The sequence below is a fragment of the Protopterus annectens genome, chromosome 1.part0 (genome assembly GCF_019279795.1).
Source record: "Protopterus annectens isolate FY-2018-M chromosome 1.part0, PAN1.0, whole genome shotgun sequence".
Lineage (NCBI taxonomy): Eukaryota > Metazoa > Chordata > Ceratodontiformes > Protopteridae > Protopterus > Protopterus annectens.
The window spans coordinates 1,620,369,811-1,620,393,109 of NC_056725.1; the positions used below are offsets into that span (position 1 = coordinate 1,620,369,811).

The window sequence follows — 23,299 nt, forward strand, 5'->3', positions numbered from 1 at the left end:
TCATTTTGTTGTAGAATTTATGTCTCACATTCATGTAGTATGGATTGTTATCCACCACTTTCTTGAGAGTTGTAAATGTTTATTTCAGACATTATATGCCTATCTCACTAATTACTTCTTTTCTGCTTTGTTATACAGGTGATCTTGAGGCTATAAAGAAGATGAATTTTGTGTTAAAGGAAGGAGTTGAATACAGAGCAAAGATTTGTTTTAAGGTAAGAGAATTGTGTTTTACAGCAACCGCTGAGTAACTGTGTGATACAAGTGAAGAATATATATCATCAGAATCTGCAGCCAAATCACTTTTTTTTGTCAAATAATTTTATTCAATTTTTTTTTTTAAAATAACAATTAATAACTTTTACAAATCAAACAAGAAAAAGGTAAATGAACTATTTACATAATGTACAATGGCCTCAAATCAAATGAAGATAAAAGGATTACAAGCATAGTTACACAGACAAAAAATATACTTTTTAACAAAGATTAAGACAAACAATTAAGAGTTGACTTCTTGCTTTCTCTCTTTTTATGAAGGTAAAGTTGGGACCATTTTAAATGTCTCAATTAGGAAGAGAACTTTCTCCCAAGGATTATTGATCCATTTCCTAGGAAAGATTCTCATTTCCTTGACTTTGATTTCCAACAGTGCTACTTCTTTTGATGCAAAGAGTATAATGTGTCTTTTGACCTAGACACTACGTCATGGCTAAACAAACAAACAAATAAGTACAGTAAACAAACCACAGTTTTAAATATATTTTGTCATAAGATGGAGTGAAATGAGGATAAGGAGTGTCCAGATAAAGTAATGGGGCTGAACTCAGCAGGATCGTCCACCTCATTCACTTATCAAATAGCTTATAAAACATCTCTGACCTTGAACAAGCTGTTTTAAAAGATGGGGGGGGGGGTTCTAAGTGCCAAAATGGCAACAGTAGTAATTGCAGTTTCATAACCCCACTAAGGTTTGACCTGGTCAAACTGAACTACAATATTATGTATATTGTAAAACTGGAAAGTCAAAACTGTGAACCTTGACCAAAATGAACTTAAGAGGTTTAAATGGCAAACAGTAGAACATTAAGAAATAAAGTTCTTTGACCAGCCTCAAACCTGAAACCTTCTAATATCAGAAAAAACTGAGGAAGCATCCATGAAAATGTAGAATAGCTTGAAAACTGCCTTAGACATTGTGAATGACTACATCCTCCCACCCTACTCAATGACCTATATCTGGCAAACAGTAGTACTAACATAAACTATAATGCTAAACACATTCCATTGGAACTCTGGGAATCTCCCAGGAATTCATTAAGATCCCTAGATGACAGGCCTGCAGTAAAAAGACCCTGTTATCAGAATGCTTATTTTGTGATTTGAAGACATTTTAGAAGTAATGAGGCAAAATCTCATTATGGACTCATTTACTTGTTTCTAAACCTGGCTACTACCATACAGTGCATGGTAGATAACAGTGTTGGAGGCCATATAGTGAAAACAGAGGCACCCCTGCAGTCACTCACACAAACACAAAGTAAAATGCACACACACACACACACACACACACACACACATACACACACACACACACACACACACACACACACACACACACACACACACACACACACACACACACACACAAACACAACTTACCCTATACCTGTCCCTGTTGTATTCAACTCGGAGCTCCTTGATTTTATGTTAGGGCAGTCTTTGAATTCAAAAAGGTTAGAGAGACCTGTAAACATCATATACACCTCATGTTAACCTTTTTGAATGTGGCCCTATCTAATCCAAAGTATAAATGTAATCTTAGCCACAACTGCAGTCTTAAGTACTGGGACTACAGTTAGACTTAGGTTGGAGGTCCTGTTATACTTTATGTCAGAGTAAGGAATTAAGCTTAGAGGTGCGCTGTGGCCACCTGTCAAGACTTAATTCAGATATTCACCTGTCACACTGACTGTCAGGTCACAGACCTGAGATTAGGGTTGAGATTAAGATTTTCCTGGATTCTGAACCTGTATTATTCTAAGAAGGCATTTTAAATAATCTACACACTTATTTTGGGACTATCTCTAATCAGTATTGTAAAGTTGGACTTCAAAGTGGTGGTTATGATTGGGGCTGGGTCTTCCAGTTGTCAAGAATTTTTAAAGTTGGGTTAGTGTTAAAGAAGAAGTGTGCGTTGTGACACAGGTTTGTTTCAGGTATGTCAGAAATAAGCAGATACTTCCAGGGGCAGCTCGAGCTTTTGGGCTGCAGGACTGCAGCCCCCACCCAGCTGTACAAAAGAAAAAAAAAAGAAAAAACAAAAGAAAAAATAAATAAAACAACAAACGCAAGTCCCAGAACTCGCGCATGCGCTTTCACAACATTTCTGAGTCAGGACTGCTACTGAACCAGTCCAGAGCATGTGCACAGAATCCAGACTGCTAGTGAGACAGTCCAGATTAGGAAGACCACATGCAACAGCAAAGATCCCAGACGTCTATGCAGTTACAGCTGCATAGACTGGAAATGGATCAGACTTCAATGTCTGCAGGCTGAAACCTGCTCTCGCAATAGAAGGACAGGACATTGGCTCTCTGAAGGGTGTGTGTGTGTGTGTGTGTGTGTGTGTGTGTGTGTGTGTGTGTGTGTGTGTGTGTGTGTGTGTGTGTGTGTGTGTGCATGTGTGTGTAAATGCCCCAGTAGCTAGAAAGAAGGCAGGAAATATACCTGGTAGCTAGACTCAAACCCTGTACTTTGGGAGTAGGTAGTAAGAGCTTGAATTCCCTACCAACCACCACTTCTGAAATTTTGCCTCATATTTTTGCTGTGTTCCTTATAAAATCTGTGTTTTTTTCTGGATTTTGAATTCACTAAATAATGACAGGCATTTGAATTTCAGACTTCATATTATTCAGAAAGTATGTGGTAACACAAAGCCTTTTATTCTAGCAATTTCTGTTTATATCATCAATATTTGAAATTTGTCCCTATTTTTGGGGATGTATTCCCCCATTATTGGCTTTGTCCAGATTTTTGTGCTAACAGGTTGAGAGCTATGGTGAGAACTGTATTCACTGAATGTGTTTGGGGGTTGTATTCCCCCGTTATTGGCTTTATCTAGGTGTTTTGTGCTAAGAAGTTGAGAGCTATGGTGACAACTGAATTCAATAAATGATAGCCATTTAAGTTTCAGTCTACCTGTCTTTCAACAAACAGCTGCTTTGGCATAGTGGTATGTTGCTCTGACTGTAGTGCACAGGGTCCTGGGTTCAAGCCTTGGCAGTGAAATGCATGGTAGTAACATAGCATTTTATTCTAGCAACTTTCCAAGATTATGCAAGCAATGTTTAAAATGTATCCCTAGTTTTTTGGCTTTTGTCCTACCCAATAAATTTTGGCTTTTTCCAGACTTCTTATGCTTCAAAGTTGAGAGATACAGTTGAGTGCTGAGTGCATTTTACAAGGAGCTGAGAGCTTGAAGAGATGTTTAGTGCTGCTTATGCTGTGTCTGGTTGTGTTGTTAATAGCACAACAAGTAGTATACTTGCTTTTGATGTAGAAGACTATGGGTTTTACTCCCACAGTATATAGATGCATTACTGATACTGTACAGTGTTGTACTTTTAAAGGGGGTGGATGCTGCAGTCCTGAGAATGTCCTCTTTGGCGGAGATATCTAGTAACGATAAAATTGTTAGTTTGCCATCCATTCCCTATTGCAATATTACTAGCTTATCATTTTTTAATGCAGCATAGGCAATTTATTCCTCAAGAGCAGCAGGCACTTTATTTGTAAATGAAACAATGAAATATAAAGTTGTGTGCAAGCAGCAACCTCTTCATTAGTTATAGATCTCTTTAATGTGGAATTATTTAGATTACTTTTACTTCAGCAGATATTGTACATATTTACTGGTACTGGTTGATTGTAGAAGTTTAAGTAGACTTTTATGATGAAAATGTTCTGAATTGGGCAGTTTTGTCATTAGTGGTGCATGCATTTTGTTTCATTGTTTACTGGAAAAAATGTTCAAAACAATAAATTTAAAATGCCCTCTAACTGTACTGTATTATACAAGGAATATAATTTAATACAATCAGGAAAGTGCATCAAGTAATACGTGTATGCTTCCTGTGTAAGGGGGCTATGATTTGAAAACAGCCCAGAGTTAATGTTTATCTGCCACTGGCCAGATGTATTTTTTTTTTAATGTGGGTTTCAATGCTGTTTCAATTAATGTGAGTTTCAAGGGAAGAGAAGTTTTAATGCTAAGTTTATTTTCATTGTGAAACTGCATTGCTTTGTTTAGCAGATGTCTATTAGTGTTTGTGCTGTAAAATGGAAAATAAAACTTTTAAATTAAATCCAAATCATCATAGAAGTAAAGCAGTAAGCACATTACAGTGTTTATGGTAAATGGGGGGAAATAGCCAAGTAATGGGACATTAGAATAGCTGGAGGGGGGAAGCTCCATTCGACCATGATTTTGTGAGGGGTAAAGGGTGGCAAACTCAGCCCCGGTTGACCTATACCTCTCAACTGTACAGATTTTTGCAGAATGAATAGATTTTTGCTTTTTATTTTTGGTTTGTTCCTCATAACATTTGTGGTTTTCTGGCAAATTGTTTAGGAATGAAGTCACTAAATAATGACAGACATTGAGTTTCAGACTTCATACCCTTCAGAAAAATGCATGCTAAACCAAGACCTGTTATTCTGTCAACTAAGTTTATACAAGAGCAATTTTTAGTACTGTTTGTATGTTCCCCCAATATATTTGGCCTTATTCAGATTTCCTGCATTAAGAGGTTGAGAGGTATGAGCAAATAAATCACTTTATAGAATTAGGTATATCCAAACCTCACAACTGTCCCCGGTTTTGGCTCAGAATGTTGCTCTACCCCTAATAATCCCTCTGCAAAATTGCAAATTTGGAAGAAAACATGGAGGGTTTACAATTAATAAACAACTGTAATGATCAGAGTAATAGATTACTTTAAATTTCAGAAATGCATGTAGAGTCTCTATTTTGTCAGCTGCTCAAGTTAACAGTACTAATATTAAAAAAGTGTCCCTTCTTTCACAGGTTCTTAGCTGTACTGTGTGGCTATTTTATATTTTTGCATCACATTTTTGGTCCATGTTGCCTAAAATTGTGATTTTCTGGCAAATTAATGGCAAATCATTAAAGATTGAAGTTAGAAAATAATGACAGACATTTGAGTTTCAGATTTCATACCCATCAGACAATTCATACTAATGCAAGACCTACTATTCTATCATCTTTCTAAGTTTATAAGAGCAATATTTAAAAATTGTCCTTAATTTTGAGCCTTTGTCCCACTTCTATTTATGGATTTGTCCAGATTTCTTGCTCTGAGGTTGAGCGGTATGACAAATATGCCAGGGCCATCACCGTCAGCCAGAGACATTTCAAATTGTGATATACTTGTTGCACCCCACTCCCCCACACAGTGACTCTGGATGTGTCCAAGCAAGGTAATCAGCAGTTATGCAGTGCAAGTGTGAAGTGTATCCTCCCATCCAAGGTAGATACAAGTACTACAGTGGCTTTTCATCTGTCCTTGATTTTGCGGAATGTTCTGGTTTTCTGTCATATTTTTATACTGTTGATTTATGCTTTTTCTTATTCAGAAAATGCATGTTGTTGCAGAGCCTGTTTCTCTGTGTTTAAGTAGCAATGCTTTAATGACCATCAGGTAAGCCTGACGAAGATTGTAAGATGCAAGTAAGCTTTAATAAGCATACTGTTAAAGAATTACCAACACTGAAAGCCTTTTTGCTGTTGCCATGCAGAGAATATTTACATAACTAGATTGAGTATAAACCTTAGGTATTGAAATGCATATGACAGTATTTGTAATAAAGGACAGGATTACAGTATTTTCAGAAGATCATTACATTTGTTGGAGACTTGCAGTCATCTTTGCAGGCTTTATCCGTAAACTAAACGGAATGCCAATCTATCATGTGTGGTCCATAACCTGTGCAGTAATCATTTAAGCAAATTATCTTGAGCATCTTTCTTGTTTGCTGTTCATTTTTTACTTTGATCATGTTTTCCTCATGAAACAAGTAGATAATTGTCAGGCAGCAGGTCATTTTTGGCCAAGAAACATTTTTACAAGTGGGGGTATCACAGACATTGCTACTTTCAGCATGTTACTTGGTACTTTTATAAAGCTGAATATAAATTATAATTAGAACTGCAGTGCAAGGAGAAGTGATTTGACTTTGTTTTTTTATACTTGATTTTGACTGGCATTCCAGTAATGTATTTAAAAAGTAATTTCTTTTTTCATGCCTTACAACCATTTTGTTTCCATCTAGATATTAAGTAAGCTGTCATGTAGCCAATGCATTGAAATATTTTTTTCTTCTACACTTCATTTTGTCTTGATTGGACTCTCATAATGACGGCTTGGCACCCAGGGCAGTGTATTTAATTAAAGTCCCAGTTTTTGCGGTTTTTAGCACAGCCCCACCCCTTTCTAGTTGGCAGCACCCATTCTGCTGTCTCCTGCAGCCCCCCTTTGATTTGAAGCCTCCAGCCACCACTGGATACTTCACCAAAACCTATGAATTTGTGAAACTATCAAAGAGGAAAAAAGTGTAATATTCTGGAGAATGGAACATACTTTTGCGGTAGTGCATCGGTAGTGTTGTTGCCTCACAGCAAGAGGTTCTCCCATTCGATTCTCAGCTTGGGTTGGTAGTGCCTTCTGTGTGGAGTCTGCATGTCCTCCCAACGGTCAAGTGGGTGTTCAAAAGACATGCGTTGAATGGGCGTGCCTTTGTTGAAGGTTGGGTGTCGGGCTGGCAACTCGACACCATAAAAACTAACTGCCAATCATTAGTGGACCGGAGTTCCGCTGTGGCGACCCCTAACCGGGAAAAGCTGAAAGACAAACAACAACATTCTGGAGAATGGAACGTACTAACCCCTCATCATTAATATCTTCAAAAGTGTATCTGCTATTAGAAAGTTTCTTCTTTTACAGCAGTATGCTTTAAAAAATGTTTGGTGAATGGTCATACTTTAGCAGGTAGTAGGTAACTGGATGAGGTTTTTGTATCCATAATCAAGAGCCTAATTCTAGGAGTAAAAGTTAGAGATATTTTATTTTTCTTCAGAGGACCTTTACTAACATATTCTGCAAATCAGCGCAAGCTATTATGTAATCTTCACACAATATGATTTTTACCTAGCTGTATTTTTTAATTGTCTTTCTCATCTACTAGCCTTGCCAAGGGGGTGGAGAGTGTACCAGACTATATGTACTCCTTTAGAGGAATTCTTTAAAAACCTGTTAATTTTGCAAGTTACTACAAGCGAGGTAGTAGTGTATAAATACTGTCTTTATTCTAGTGTATTTTTCTGTTTGCAAGCTCTCTTAATTACCTACTGACATGTCCAACTAGATATTTTAGGCAGTCATCCACAATTTGGCTAACTTTGCGTATTCATAATTTACAATATTTTCTGTAGTAATATGCAACAATATCATGGTATGTTTATAGGAGTAATTAACAATGCATGTTATATATGTGTTAGCATTTATATACATAGGGACATTCTCCTGAAAATCTACATTGCAGAATTTGCAGTCACAACCACACATACACAAACATACACACACACACACACACACACACACACACACACACACACACACGCACGCACGTACGCACACACACACACACACACACAGACATACACTTTTTCCTACATCTCTGTTTTGCTTACAGCATTCGTTGGGAGGACTTGGGATGCCCATTGCCCTGTCCCCTATCAAGATTAGTAAAACAACTCAGTGAGATTAATGTTTAATAGCTGTATATCTTCATTGCACAGTGTGCAGAAAAAAATAATAATAAACTGCTGCATTAGCCTGTCACAGTACATCCTGTAGCCCAGTTCCCATCTCACCATTTTAGTTCCTGACCTTTTCAACTTTATTTTTTTTTTCACCTTAATTCACATATATCCCAGCAGCAGAGGACTGCCTTCAAGTAGCAGTACCATTCTAAATGACAACCACAAAACTGACAACAGTTTTTTCCCCACAGATAGTCTGCTGGTCTTCCATTCCCTGCTTTTTCTATGCAGCTGTAATCATTTGACTATGCAAGGTTGCATACACGCTGTAAAGCTTTCAACATTCTACAGCAGAGATGGAAAATGGCACTCAATGAGACAGGCAACTGTAGAAGCCAAAATAGAAGCCAAAATAAATCATTCAGTTAGCTATATTTACTGATATGCATGCTGTTTTACTCACTGAAATTGTTGATGATTGTTGCGCGTTCCTAGGTTGAAACTGCCATCCAGTCATCTCTGGCAATGATGTCCTCATCCAGGATAAGTGTTGAGCACAAGTCAAGTCCATCCACAACTATGTTAAAGAACATTGTAGAACTTTTCTGTGCATTTCCAGTAGAAACATAGGAACAAAACTAGCAAACTATCATGAAGGCCATACGATACTTAGCCATATGTACTAAGCATATGCTTTTTATATTCTTAGAGCATGCTACTGCTGAGGGGTCTTACCAGAATGGGCCTCAGCACATAGTGCGGTCTTGCTGGCAAAGCTAAATCCTAATGTAGCAATCTGGTGAAGTGGCCAATGCTAATTAGTCATTTGCTCTACCCCAGAAATTCCAACAGCTCCTGATTTACTCTGCTGAGTGATTTTGTTCTATCAGGAAACATTGAACATTGACAAAAGACAGCAGTCACCTATTCACTACTATGGAAATGATCACAGTGCAGGCAATTTCATTGAAGATATGGGAGTGGAGGGTTGTTGGTGTTTTGTGTGTGTGTGTGTGTGTGTGTGTGTGTGTGTGTGTGTGTGTGTGTGTGTGTGTGTGCGTGTGTGCGCGTGTGTGTAGATGCATGTGTGTACATGAGTGTAGAAGCATGAATGACACTACATGAGTGTGTGTGTGTGTGTGTGTGTGTGTGTGTGTGTGTGTGTGTGTGTGTGTGTGTGTGTGTGTGTGTGTGTGTGTGTGTGTCTGCTGAGCATGCATGTTGGTGAATAAGTGAGTGTTTTGTAACTCTGATCAACTATGGGTGAGTTGTTTGTTGGTGGGTGGATGTGGGAGTGTGTTTACAGGTGTGGTAATTAACCTATTTTTTGTAGGCAATTACTGCAAAAGGTGAGCCTTTTTCTGAATTATAGGGGCTGCCTGTTTAACAGTAACAATGTTACTGACTTGAAGCAAAACAAAGCAAAACAACAACTGCTGAGAATGTAGTGTGAAGTCTCAAGAATCATGACAACACTCTACCATGCCCCCCCCCCCATAGTAGGAAGAAGTAATAATCCACAAAAACACAAAAGCTGACAGGCCAAGAAAGAGCTATAAAGATGATGGAGTGGACTACTGAGGATAAGAAAGAAATTATGTATTGTTACTATTATGCAACAAGCCCAGTATTTCTGGGCAGAAGATATACAAAAAAAATAAGAGAGAAATTAGAGAAAGAAAAATAATTGTACAAGAAAAATATCAAAAGCTTCAGATGAAAATCTGTATTCACAAATACAACAGATTCATGAACAAAACATTATATAGACCAAGAAACCTTGAGCCTTTTGAAAAAAAAGAAGCAACCAAGGAAGTGAAAGAATATAAAGAACAAAATATAGAATTTTTTGAAGGGTATAAAAAAGAAGTGTGGACATGGGAAAGAAAGAGAGATCTGATAGAGTGTAATGTTTATGCAAAGGAGAAAACCAAATTAATTAATAAAAAAGCACCTCCAAAGATTGCCAACGAGAAATACAGGCAAACGCACCTAGATATGGAAAATTTCAGAGTACAAAAAATAAAATCACAAATGGGACGCAGAACAGAAGCTTAGTAATGTAAAAGTAAATAAATAGGAAATGAAGTTATGGAACATCTGTTAATTGAAGGATTTAATGTAGAAAGTCTAACACAGGTCATATAACAACATGATGGAACAATGAGTCCCCAAAGTAAGGAGAAACAGGAGGAGTGAGATACATCTGAAGGGGAAATAGGGACATAGGGAAAAATATTTAATATGGTGCAATATTTATGCAAAGGAGAAAGCAAAACTAATCAGTACAAAAAAGGCAGCACCAATGATATTTAAAGAGAAATACAAGGGAAGGCATCCAGATATGGAAAATTTTACAATACAAAAAAAAGTAAAGGAGGATAATAGGAAAGAGGATTAGTAATGGAGAGGTTAAAGAAATAGAAACTGAACTTATGGATTACCTGCAAAGTCAACGGTTTAGTGTAGAACATCTAACTCTTATAACATCATAGCATGCTAGAACAATGAGTCCCCAAATTAAAGAGAAACCAGTGGAGTGGGAAACATCTAATCAGTTGCCATATGTAGATACTTTGGAGTCTTCAGTAGGAAACCAATACAAAAATTCAGTTGGAGTTATACAGCAAGGGAAGGAACAGGAAACTGTGGCAACTCTGATGAGGTCAAAATTGGCCAGTGAATTCCCTTATGAAAGAGCTATGGATGATACAGGCTGAAGCTGGAGACAGTATGGCAGAGGAAGATGTTCTGGAACTTTCTGTAGAATGCCTGCAGGAATTAGACAACAAAGAATGTGCCTTAGTCTAGAAGAAAATGATCTAAGGGAAGAGTTGCTTGATTATAGATAGATAGACATATTAAGATCAATAACATAAATAGATTACAGAAAGTCAAGAAGACCCAAAATAGACATTTGATAAAACAAATGAACACAGTTATCAGGCCTGCTCATTATAATTCATGCGATGTAACAGAAGTAAATGGGATATATTACTGGGCAGCTAAATTAATAACAGATAAAATCTTACCACAAAAACACAGGGCAGTAAAGGAAAGGAAGGAGAGAAATCAAATGCCATCATGGAAGCATGGAATAGACAAAAACTATAAAGCAATTAAGACAAGAATTCTTGCTGTTAGAAGAATACAGAAGAGGGAACAGATCAACAAAAATAGAAAGATATACATGATAAAAGCAATACGCAGTATCAGAACAGATCAGGATCTACTGTACACTTTTGCAAATAATGAACTAAAGATGTCAGAACAGGCAGAAAAACTTTGAAGATATAAAGATAAATATAAAGGAAACGTACAAAATAAGCAATTTTTCATAACCCAAAAACGTTTTATAGAGAACTGGGAAACAAGGCAAAGGAATAGAAACACCACCAAAAAAGAAGAAATAGACACATTTTGGAGAATTATCTATGAAGATCCTGTGGAACATAACAAAGCTGCTGAATGGATAGAAAAAGTAAAAGTAAGAATAAGAAGTTTGATTGTACAGGGCATGACATTGGATGAAGCAACAGTCAGAGAAACTGAAACAAAATTAAGAAAAGCTCCTAAATGAAAACCCTAGACCCAGATGTAGTACCTAACTTCTGGCTAAAAGTATTAACATCTTTACATGAAGATTTAGCTATGCGTAAGAACTATTTATATGCTGGAACCAATGCCAACCTGGTTAATAACAGGAAAAATGATACTCGTCTTTAAGAGTGAACCTGCAAGATATCCAAAACACTATAGACCAGTAACTGCCTTCCAATGATGTATAAACTATACTTTAATTGATGTTGACAGAGTTTATAGTCATTTAGAAGAAAACTCAATCATTGCAATAGAACAAAAGGGTAACAAAAGAAAGTTGTATGGAACAAAGTATCATTTGTTGCTAAATAAAGTCATAGTGGAGAATTGTAAAAAGGGAGACAAATCTAAATACGGCATGGAAAGACTGCAAAAAAGCATTCGATATTCATGGGTAAAAGAGTGTATAAGATACACCCTGCAATGATCAATTACATTACAGTGACCATGAAAGAGTGGCAAACCACATTGCAGCTAAGCCCTTAACCCATTAAGCTGTCTGCTAAACATATTAGGTCATGGTGACAACTTGGTTCCCAGAAAACAACAAAGTGTAAAGACTTTTCATCTTCTTTTTATGGATGATTTAAAACTGTATAGTTCATCAGATGAGGAATTGAAAGCACAACTGCAAGTGGTTAAAACTTTCTCAGATGACATAAGAAGGTTATTTGGTTTTGATAAATGTGCAAAAGCAACGTTTAAAGCAGGAAAGCAGCAGCACCAAGAAAACATCAGTTTGGGACACGAATGTGATATAAAGGAACTTGAGCAGAAGGGAATGCATAAATATTTGGGAACTGATGAAGGATCGACAATAAAACATGAACAAATGCAAATAAAACTTAGTAAGGAATATTTTAAAAGACTAAAATTAATACTGCAAACAGCCCTGACATCTAGGAACAAAGTCAAAGCTATAAGCCAATTTGTTCTTCCTATTCTAACTTACAATTTTGGGGTGATTGACTGGCCCCAAAAAGTATGATCAATTGGACAGGAAAACAAGAAAAATGATTCATGCTTATCAAATGATTTATAAAATCAGTGTATACCAAGATTATATATCCCCTGTTCTGAAGGAGGTATTGGCCTCTTCAAAACTGATTGCATATACAGATTTACAATTGTAATTCTGCATACATATCTGCTGACATCACAAGATCCAAACATAATGAAAGTTTTAAAACATGAGTAGAACAAGTCTAAGATAAAGATGACTTCCCTGCTTAGTTTAGCAGAAGCATATCAGTGCCAAGAGAGAATGGAAATCAGTCCAGAAGTAGACAAAAATCAGGCAGCAACTGAATGTGTCAAAAAACAAAAGAACGAATATAAGGTGAAGGATCAGAGGAGAAGGCAAGAAATGTGCAAAATGTATAAATATAGTTGCAAATACAGAAAACTCCTGGAACAACCTCATGTCAATCAGGATCTCATGCAGGAATGGTAAAGAAATGTGAATTTAAACCAAAAGATGAAAGGTTAATATTGGCAGCCCAGGATAGTGGCTATGTACTGTAAGTGTTGGTTTACAAAGTCCATTGAACATGTCAGAAAAACAGAAAAATGCAGCTTTTTAAAACAGAATTGGAAACAATTGCACATTTTGTTGCTGAGTGTGAAACACTAATGGCAGAATGACTGTATACTGAAAGGCATAATAATGTGGCAAGACTGTTGTATTGGGGATTGTACAAACATTATAATACTGAAGTAGCTGAGAAGCATTGAAAACATGATCCAAAAAGCATTATAGAAAATGATGAAATTTACATCACATGGGATCACCCATTACCAACAGTTCAAAAAATAGATGCACAAAAAAACAAATATAGTAGTCCATGAAAAGAGGACAAAAGTAGCATTGATCATTAAAACTGCTGCACCCATTGAGTACAGTATGTTACATACAGAGACACAAAGTCATAAAAAATACAGGATTTGCAGGCAGAAATGACTGAAATGTGGAAGGATACCCAAACTGTTCCAATAGTAGTAAGAACAAAGGGTCTCATAAAAAACAATTTACAGTCCTATTTAGATATGTTACTTATAAATGTAACTCCGTATGAATTGCAGAAAGAGTCAATTCTGGAGACATTGTGGGTGCTGCGAAGAGCACTTTTGGATAAAATCAAAGATTGAAACAATGCTAATTTCATGTGTTTTCATCATACTTTGACTTAGGAATGGGGTCCATTCTCATCATGGTATTAGAAACCCAAAAGACTTAAACAGGATATAGTTGTCCATGGAAAAAATGATTGCAGTATGAGAGACACAAAATCATAAAATACCAGGATTTTCAGGCAGAAACAAGAGCAATGTGGAAAGCAATACCCAGACAGATCCAATAAATGTAGTAGGAGCAATGGCTATAATTAAAAATTGTATTTAGATATACTCACAATACATGTAACTCCATATGAATTACAGAATGATTCAATTCTGAGTACACTACAGGTGCTGAGAAGAGTACTCTTGGCTAACATCATTAATATCAATGACAGAAACAGTACTAATTTCATGCACTTTAATTATTCCCCAACATAGGAATGGGGTCCATTCCCATCAAGGTATGTAGAAAACGTAAATATTTAGAGAAACTAAATTAGCAAGTAGCAGTCAGGCAATCTCAGAATTTTAGGTCTCCACTGTTCCAAAACAAATCACTTGGTAAGAATAATTTTGTCTCACAGTTTCCTTTTGTGCAGCTACTCTGTCGCGTACACTGTGATTCAACACTGCAAAAGGAGGAGTGATTGTTTTTGGAATGCAGGTTTAAGCATTGATGGGACATCCACGGAGGTGCAGCGGTAACGTTGTTGCCTCACAGCAAGAGGTTCTCCCATTTGATTCTCGACTGGAGTATGAGGAGTGCCTTCTGTGTGGAGTCTGCGTGTCCTCCCCACAGTTGGGTGGGTGTTCGAAAGACATGCATAAATGGGCATGCCTTCGTTGAAGGTTGAACGTCAAGCTGGCGCCTTGGCATTCGTCAAAATCTACTGCCAATCATTAGCTGACCGGAGTTCCGCTGTGGTGACCCCTAACCGGGAACAGCCGAAAGACAACAATAACCTTTAATGGAGATGGGCTCATTAATATAAACAGTAGCAGGTGCTCAGCTCCTGGGACAGTGATGAGTGTCCGAGTTCTGGCATTGGTACCTGAGGGTCCTGCTGAGGGGGGGGGGGCTTCTTACCTTCCTTGGAAGGACCATGTGCCGTGACTTTATTCCTGTGATTTCATGTGGATTCCAGTAGATGTGATCAACTTAGATCTGGCAAGAGCCTTTGAGACAGTCCAGTACAGTGAGATCTTAAGATTAATAGCTTATGAAAAGGAAATAAATGTGTAATAAGATGGGTTGTAAATTGGTGGAGTGACAGAAAGTGTCTCACTAAAATTGGTATAGTGACCTTTTATGTCAAGGAGGTTAACTCAGGGGTACTGCAGTGGTCTGATCTGGACCCTTTGTTACTCACCACCTTAATGTTCAGCTTTATTTTGTCTAATAAGATATGGGTGTGCAAATATGCAGATGACTTGAAGACAGGTACTGTAGTTACAAATGTTTTTGATTAGCAGAATGTACAATGTTACATGGATAGCTTTGAGGTTTTGGCAGAATTATTTAATCGGAATTTAATGTGAAAAAAATCAAAGGTTATTCATTTTGTTAATTCTAACCCAGGTTAGCATATGCATTAAAAATACAATTCTGGAAGAAGTTTATAATGTAAGGAATTTGGGCGTTATGTTTGAGAAGGACCTTTGTTTTGGCCCCAGACCTAATGTATGTGACTAGGAGGTGTTACAAAAAAAAAGGGTGGCCTCGGTGGTGCAGGGGTTAGCATTTAGCATTGTTGCCTGACAGCAAGAGGTTCTCTGGTTCAATTCTCAGCTAGAGTGCCTTCTGTGTGGAGTCTGCATGTCTTCCCTGCGGTCATGTGGGTTTCCTCCAGGTGATCCCGTTTCCTCCCACATGGACACTCTAAATTGGCCATTGGTGAGAGTGTGTGCGTGAATGAGTGGTATGAATGAACTACCGCTGCAGGGCTAGCCACCAGGTGATGTAAACCTTGGCACGAGATGATTGTCACTGCTGAAGTGACACCCCAACCCCATGTGCAAAATGGGAAAAGGGGTTGAGGATGGACAACAAAAAAAAGCATCCTCTGGACAATAAACAGCTGGGATCATACCTAAAACAGAATATGGTACATCAGTCTGTAATAATAATCATGCATATATAATTTGGCTAGAAGAGATACAGAGATGTTTCTCAGCAAATTGTGTTAAGCACTTGTGCTTTAAGAACAGACTGGAGAAATTGTTATCATTTACTATTAACTACAGACTGCTAACCGAGGGCTTACTGTGATCTTCAAGTGTATTGGGACTTAAAGATAGGAGACCAGGAATAAAAATATGCATGTCGAAGTTAAAACAGCAAAATCTATATTTTTAAAGAGGTCATTTCATGACAAGTTTATTTTGGAATGATTTACCAGTTAGTACTAGAAAATGGAAACATTATCTACATTTAAGGAAGGTCTAAATAATTACCTGAGAAGTAAGGCTGATGACCCTGTCCTAACAGATAAAAAACTGTTTGTACATGAACCCTAGCCACAAGCACAAAAAACAGGCCAGATTGACATGACCAACAAATTTATTTGCCAGACCACAAAAATTATGTCAACATTTATTTGAACTCAGAGTAAAATGCAGCAGCATATACGAACAGAACAAAACACCAAGTGTGTAATGGCAACATTCTAAAGACAGCTCACCCTTGAGAGTCATATTAAAGACCATTCAGTGTTACACAAAACAGCACCTTGTGAGTTGTGTTAACAAATGCTCCCACTCACACTCAACACAGCAAGAATGCCCGGGAACAGCATCATATAATGCTCACTTCTAGCATATTACTTATTACTGACCAAAGAAAGAGAAGGAAGCCATGTTTGTAAACATACACCACCCATCATGTAGCCTGAATGGTAGTCTGTTTCCCACTTTCCTCCCCTCAACCTGCAACCACAGCACTCAAACCCTGAACAGAAGTGACTTCCCCTAGAACCTCCTTAAGAAATAATGAAATATGAACATTAAAGAGGTCCAAAGCAATGTCACTTAAATGAACAAAATCATGCCAAAACCAAATATTGTCCATATCACCACAGTCACAATGTTCCACCACTGAAAGACCCAGGAGGGGGGCTGCCTTTGCCACCCTGTGATTAATAAAACCATCTGGCTGCTTCTTATGCTGTTATCTTAACTTACCCTCTTCAAAATAGGCTGACTATTATGACAGACTATACCAGTAATGCCCCTGGAAAATTCTGCTGTATTACCAACAAGTCTGTCTTGGTATTAAAACCAAACAACTACCTCCCAAGGACATCAAAATAACTTTAAAAATAGCAGCTGTCCCCTTGAGTTCTTGCAGCAAAGATAAAAGGTGTCTCCACAGCACGCAGTGATTTCCATTCGATATCACTTCACATGCAGATGCATCAAGTCCTGGCTGCTTTCCTCCTAGCCTTACAACAGCTCCTATGGTCACTTAAAATATGTAAGAGTGACCAACAAGAAAGATTCTCATACTTCCAGTAAAGAATAAAACAAGTATCACCACACAATCCCCACAGCCAAACACTAAAGTATCTTAAATAAGCCTTGTAAGCCTTGGAAGCCCATCTACCATTCCTTTTGATAAGGCTTCCTAACATCTTGAGCCAGTCAGACACCCTGCCTAGTAGAAATGAGGGGATGAACACTTCTCTACAACCTGTTGGTTATTCAGTGTGCCTCTCAAAATCACACTAAAAATGATTCATTAGTACAGGCCTACCATCAGAGAAGTGGAAAACTAATTCAGTCATCCTAACCAAAGTTACTGTTCTCACAGAGGTAACCCTTTATACTGGACATAGTAAAACCTTGAGATTGTTCTACAACACCATCTGCTGGCCATTGCCAGCCTAGTCTGTCTTTGACTTTGGCAGACAAATTAAAAGTACATCTTCCATTATATAAGCATCAGACCGTCTTAAATTCCCCAAAAGCTTACTAATTTGAAAAACACCCTGACACAAAGAAACCACCAAAGTCACTCACAGCGCATACAATTCTGCAGATGATTTGACACGCATGTTCTTTAGCAGCTATCTCCCATAAGCATACCACCATACAATCATATACCCCTATCTCCCATACTTTCAACAATATCCCAGTTAGCCAATACTTCATAAAGTCAGTGTCTGAACATTTGGCAGCCACATGAATTGACTTCACTAACTCACCAGTTTCCCAAATGTTCACCACATACCATGCTACTAAGTTCACTGACCATTTCCCATCCTGCACCAGCAAATTACTCATAAACCCCTTCAAGCCAACAATGAAGCCGTGTCTTTTTGGAAGAATCCGACCAAGACTACCAAATTTACCACTGCACTATAATCTTCCAATGTCCCAAGTCTCCTCTGGAACTACTATTGATAGGTATTCTGCCTCTGGGGCTAAGGCCTGAAACCTGTAAAACTTAAAATAAGACAAACTATTAGCAGTCTTCTTCAGTCTTCACAGAACATACTTAACAAGAAAAGAAACACTGATATTAAGAGCATATATGGTTAGCTTCGTCAACAGTAAGTAAACCACTTCAGCCTTTGCAAACATTTTTAATAATACCATTACCACTGCTTCATTATCTGAAAGAAAAAAACACCTTCCTTTTGAGCAACTTGTCCTGCTAAATTACCAGTGCCACCCAGAATGGCATCAACTCCAATGTGGTACTATTTCAATTCCTCACATCCAACCAATCATGTGGCCATGGAGAGGAAAGACATTTATCTTTGAAATTAGCCAAAATGCCTAAGTCATCTGCTGCACCGGTACAGAGCTCCGAGTCATCTAGCTGCAGGGTCACTCCACCAAAATGCTCTAAAAACTTGCTTCATATTAAAAAAAGTGCTACCTAACCCTTCTAGACATCCTACTCTGGTTCTTCTTCCTACCTCCCTTCAAAAACATTTGCCAAAGACCTGTCTGTTAAAAGCCCTACAGGTATCTCTGACTCTAAACACAAAGTTCAACAGACCCAGTAATTCTACTGCTTCCATTCTCCTGACTTTCTACCTGTTCAGCAAACTCCCAATTCTCTCAAGCAATTTGATCAACTTGTCTTCAGGCAGCAAGAAACGGCCCAAGGACAGCTCCAGAAATAAACCTAAAAAAATTCAACACCTTCTCCAGACCTTCTTGTTTACTCCTGCTAATGGCTCTTCCAAAGTCCTACACAATTCTAATAATTTCTGAATATCTCCATCACTCCTTGCATACTGTCTCCCACTAAAAGAAAATCATCTGAAATAATGTACTGCCTTCTGACTAGAGACGCTTTGATCCCAAAATCCATTACAAAGCCAAAATAAACTTCTTGAAGGTTGCACAGGCTACTGAACAGCCTATGAGTATGGCTTTATTAAAGTAAACTCTACGCCTAAAGTACGTGTCTAACTTTTGCAAATCCTCCTCCCTGATAGGCCACTAAGAAAAGGTGATTCAGTGTCTAACTTCACTAACCTTGGCTCCATGAAAGTGCAGATGTCCTTTACTGTATCATTGAGGGATGTGTATTGCACCTTTAACTCTTCTTTGTCGAGATGATTTTTCACCGAGAGGCCTTCCAGAAAGGAAAACTGAGGTATCAGATTATTTTCACTGGGCCTGTTCTTGGGGGCTAAATCTAAAGAAGTCATGTATTCCTAAAATGGATGAAAAGTCAAAGGAACTAAAACACTGCCTGAACTCCTGAACAATATCCTCTCTACACTTTACTGACTTCATATTACTACACACTTGCTTGCAACCTCATGCCAACCTCATACCAATGATACAGTAGGACCCCTCCCCAATGAACTGGCTGATTAATTCTTGAGTTACTTCTTTACTGGGATACCCTTCCACAGAAGCTTTTTAAAAACTCATCCCTAATATGGGAGTCCAAAGGCCTGTCAACTGACCCCTCTTGAAAGGGAGGCTGACCCATCTGCCCCCTAAAACTGTTGCTATCCTGCCAGTAGCCCCTTCTACCATCCCTGACTTATTCCTCTTTTGTGATCCCAGGAAGATGCAGCCCCCCTTGACAAGTCTTCTTCTTCCAACACTTAACCCCACTATGGTTACCAATAAAAAATGGACAAATGTGTGCTAAACTGCACATAGTCCAACTGCATTAAAAGTCCAATATATCTTAGCTTTATTCAATCCATCAGCATGAACTGTATTCATAATGTCCCCCTACTCTGTTATAGTAGCTAACCATGTGTCAATATGTCTATGTTTTAAGTGAAGGTTCTTATCAACTGCCTTTAGCATCATAAAATGTTGGTCATGCCATAATGAAGCCTTTAATGTTGGTATACTTTATTTTTGGAAAAATCTCTATAAGAAAGTTTATTTGAACATATAGTATTTTTGAGGCTTGTTTGTAATGCAGTTTTGTGTCACTTCCAACACCAGATGGCGCCATAATACAATTTTGTATATTTTCATATACTGAAATGAAGTCAAAAGTTTGAAAGTTTTATAATTATATAATCATGTAATATGTGTGCATTTTTTATATATATTTTATTAAACAATTTAGAGCATTATGGAATTGTAGTAAGCAAAACATATAATACATTTAGGAAAGAATTTTATTGAGTGATTAAAAGTTTGCCATAATAGTTTTTTGGTTGGAAAAATTAGTATCAGGAACCTAAGGGTTAAAAATCTTAATGAATTAATTAATTATTGGCAGATTTTGTGTATATAAGGAGTGATGTTTGCTTTCATTTCTCTTTTCTGAGAAGCACTATTATGTAAGTTGTATTGTCTCCTTGTGGAATAAAAAGTTTGGATTTTGGAGAGGCTGTACCTGATTTCCTTCAAGTGTGTGTTAATATATATATATATTAAATGACAATAGGTCAAGAAACCAAACTGCTGAACATGGATGACTATAATTTCAAAAGGATGAAATTTGCAACTGCAAAGGTTTTGCAGAGGGACAAGCCCCCCCTAAATGCATCCATACCAATTCCATATGGTACAAAACTCAATTTGTTGACAGCATAAATTATATGAAATATTAAAACACAAACATGAAGAAGGAGAAATCTTCCAAAGGATGAATCAATGCACACTTAGAAATTGCACCAGCAGTGATTTTCTATGCAACATAGTGGCCAGTGTTCTTTTTTTCTGTATGTTGTGATTTGGAATATTGATACTTGACCAATTTGATGTTGGTCACCTGTAGATACATCTACTGCCAGAGAGTTACACTGGGACTTTACACTTGAGGCCTTTCCCTTTGTAGATGGAGTGCACCAGGGATTGATTTGGGGTCTCAATGCTTTTACCATGCTTATACTACCCCTGGTGATATTACTAGATGGAAAGGATTAATTTAACTCTGGCATGATAAGCTCTACCCCTACTTTCCTCAGGAAAACATGCAAGTATGTATTCCATAGCAGATGATTTGATGAATATCCATCAGTGATTGCTATGAGATACAGTGATGCTGAATATCTCAATGACTGAGACCACAACTGTGCATACGTTATAGGATTCTTATGCTTCTGTTTTAATATTTCATATAATTTATGCTGTCAACAAATTGAGTTTTGTATCAAAACTGCAAAATCTAGCCATGGTCTTTGATGATTAGTTAATATTTAATGGTCAGCTACCCCCTTGTTAAATCATCATATTACCATCTAAGTAATATTACTGTGATTAAACACTTGATACCATATGAGGTTATCTCTCTGGGTATCCACACAGTCTATTTCCAGTTCATCTGCTGCAGCTTTCTTTACCTGGTGCTATCTAATACTGAGGCAGATTAGCTGTAGTGATTGCAAAACTCAGATGCATATTCACTAACTGGTACTCATCAGCAGCATGATACCTTTGTACTCAGGGGTTTCTAGTGGCTCCCCATCTATACGTTACCATTTACAAAATTCTTACCTTGGGTTTTCTGCCTATACTTGATGATTCCCTTATCTGAAAAAGTTGTTTTTCTCTTATTGTCTACCTCGTCCACTGTTCTGCCACCTTGGAGGCTATTACTGATCCAAAGGATGAATTTGAATACTTTTGCTATGTGCACACTGTTGCCCTTAAGACTCCATGTATTTGGAACCAATTACCATTGTGGCTTCTGGGCTATATCACTCTGGTCTGCTTTAAACTCACAGGTAATTATTAAGCAAACAATCTAGATGACCATTGAGAAGCCTATCTATTACAACCCTTCAGTAACAATCAAGCACAGCCATATGAAATGCCTTATAAATGAATGCATGAATACCCATTCTGTCACCAAGATTGGTTTTAAAGGAGGCAAAAGTTTTGCTATGCTTGATCGGTGCAAGAAGCCTATCATGAGGGATGTAGTGGGTATGATATCTATCATACTAACAGGACTTATTTGTATTACAATGAAGATGAATATCTTTAAAATTGGTATGTGTAGTGTTACAGTTTTAATGAAGTAAAGATTGTCTAGAAGCTCAGGGTCTTTCATAGCATAGAAGGTTAGGTAAAGGTCGCCACACAGAAACCTTATGAGACTGAGCCCAGTGATAAGGATTTTAACCTTCCTAGATAACTTAATGAGCTTAACCCTGTGTTTTGTTTACTTGAGTATCATGGGGATCTTTCAGGGTTGGCAAGGGGTTTAGAAGGGTACATGGCAAAGGTGGCATTCTATTCTATGACAGGCCTGCTAAGTACAGTATAGTGTGGAATGAAACTTCCATAACTCTATTGGATATGCCATTGGTAATTAGCTGACATGAATAAAAACAGTTATTATTACTGATATGTGCTGTTTAAAGGATAGCTCACTATCACAGAAAGTGCTTAGGTCTCTAATGATTATGTCAGTTTTTTGGGTGGGATGCCATTTATGTGGTATGGATGTTTATACTGCTGTTTTTTAAATACAGCAATGCTGCATTGTTGGCACTGAATTTGAGCTCATGATCAGTACACATTTTACCAGCATATTCAAGCCTTTTTTCAGGATCTGAGGTTCCACAGAAGAGTTGATAATGGCATGCTGTTTGCGGTCATCAGCAAACCTGGTTATTCATAGGTCTTTCACATCTACCTGAGAAGTATGTGCTGAAAAGAATGGAACCCAGGACTAAGTTCTATGAATAAGCAACACACCCACCTTCGCAGAGGCACCCAATAGAAATTTACCCAAACAGCAGAGACCTCCAAGACAGAAAGGCTGAATAAGGAGAAGGTAACAGCCAGCTGTCTATCAGGTGCCAGAATCCAACACATAACACACGTATTCAGGTCACTCCACAACAAGTACAAGTATGACTCTGTCATTGTCCACGTGGGTGTGAATGACCTGAGACACACCTCCCTGGACTACATGAAAAGAGACATGGTGGAGCTCTCGGATTATGTGGCCCAGGCAGGTGCGACCCTAGCCCTAAGCGGTATCCTACTATCGCCCAGAATGATACCGCAGTATAAACAGAAATGATTGGCTTCAACAACTGGCTAAGCTTCTTGTGTCATTCTAAGGGTATCCAGTATCTGTCTGCTTGGGATGACATGATCAACAGATCTCGATGCTTTGCCAAAGATGGCCTGCATCTGTCACCCCGAGGTTTCTAGGTACTGGCTAAGGCTCCTGTCACCCCTATACTGCCTTTTTAGGGGGTGTTCCAAAGACCAAATTACCACCATAACAGCTATAAATAAATGCAGTCTGAGGGTCATGCTGCTCAATGCTAGAAGTCTAAATCTCAA

At 37.9% G+C, this 23,299-nt stretch overlaps 1 protein-coding gene across 4 annotated transcripts in view; it reads left to right on the forward strand.

Moving 5' to 3' along the window:
* The window catches only part of ARHGDIB (Rho GDP dissociation inhibitor beta), a 405,195-nt gene that overhangs the window by 353,291 nt on the left and 28,605 nt on the right, over positions 1-23,299 (forward strand). The window contains exon 4 of one of the 4 annotated variants that reach the window (XM_044068129.1): positions 139-215. The exons of the other annotated variants lie outside the window; for them this stretch is intronic. Within the exon in view, the coding sequence (XP_043924064.1) occupies positions 139-215 (77 nt within the window). The remainder of the gene's footprint in view (positions 1-138; positions 216-23,299) is intronic. 4 annotated transcript variants of the gene reach the window in all.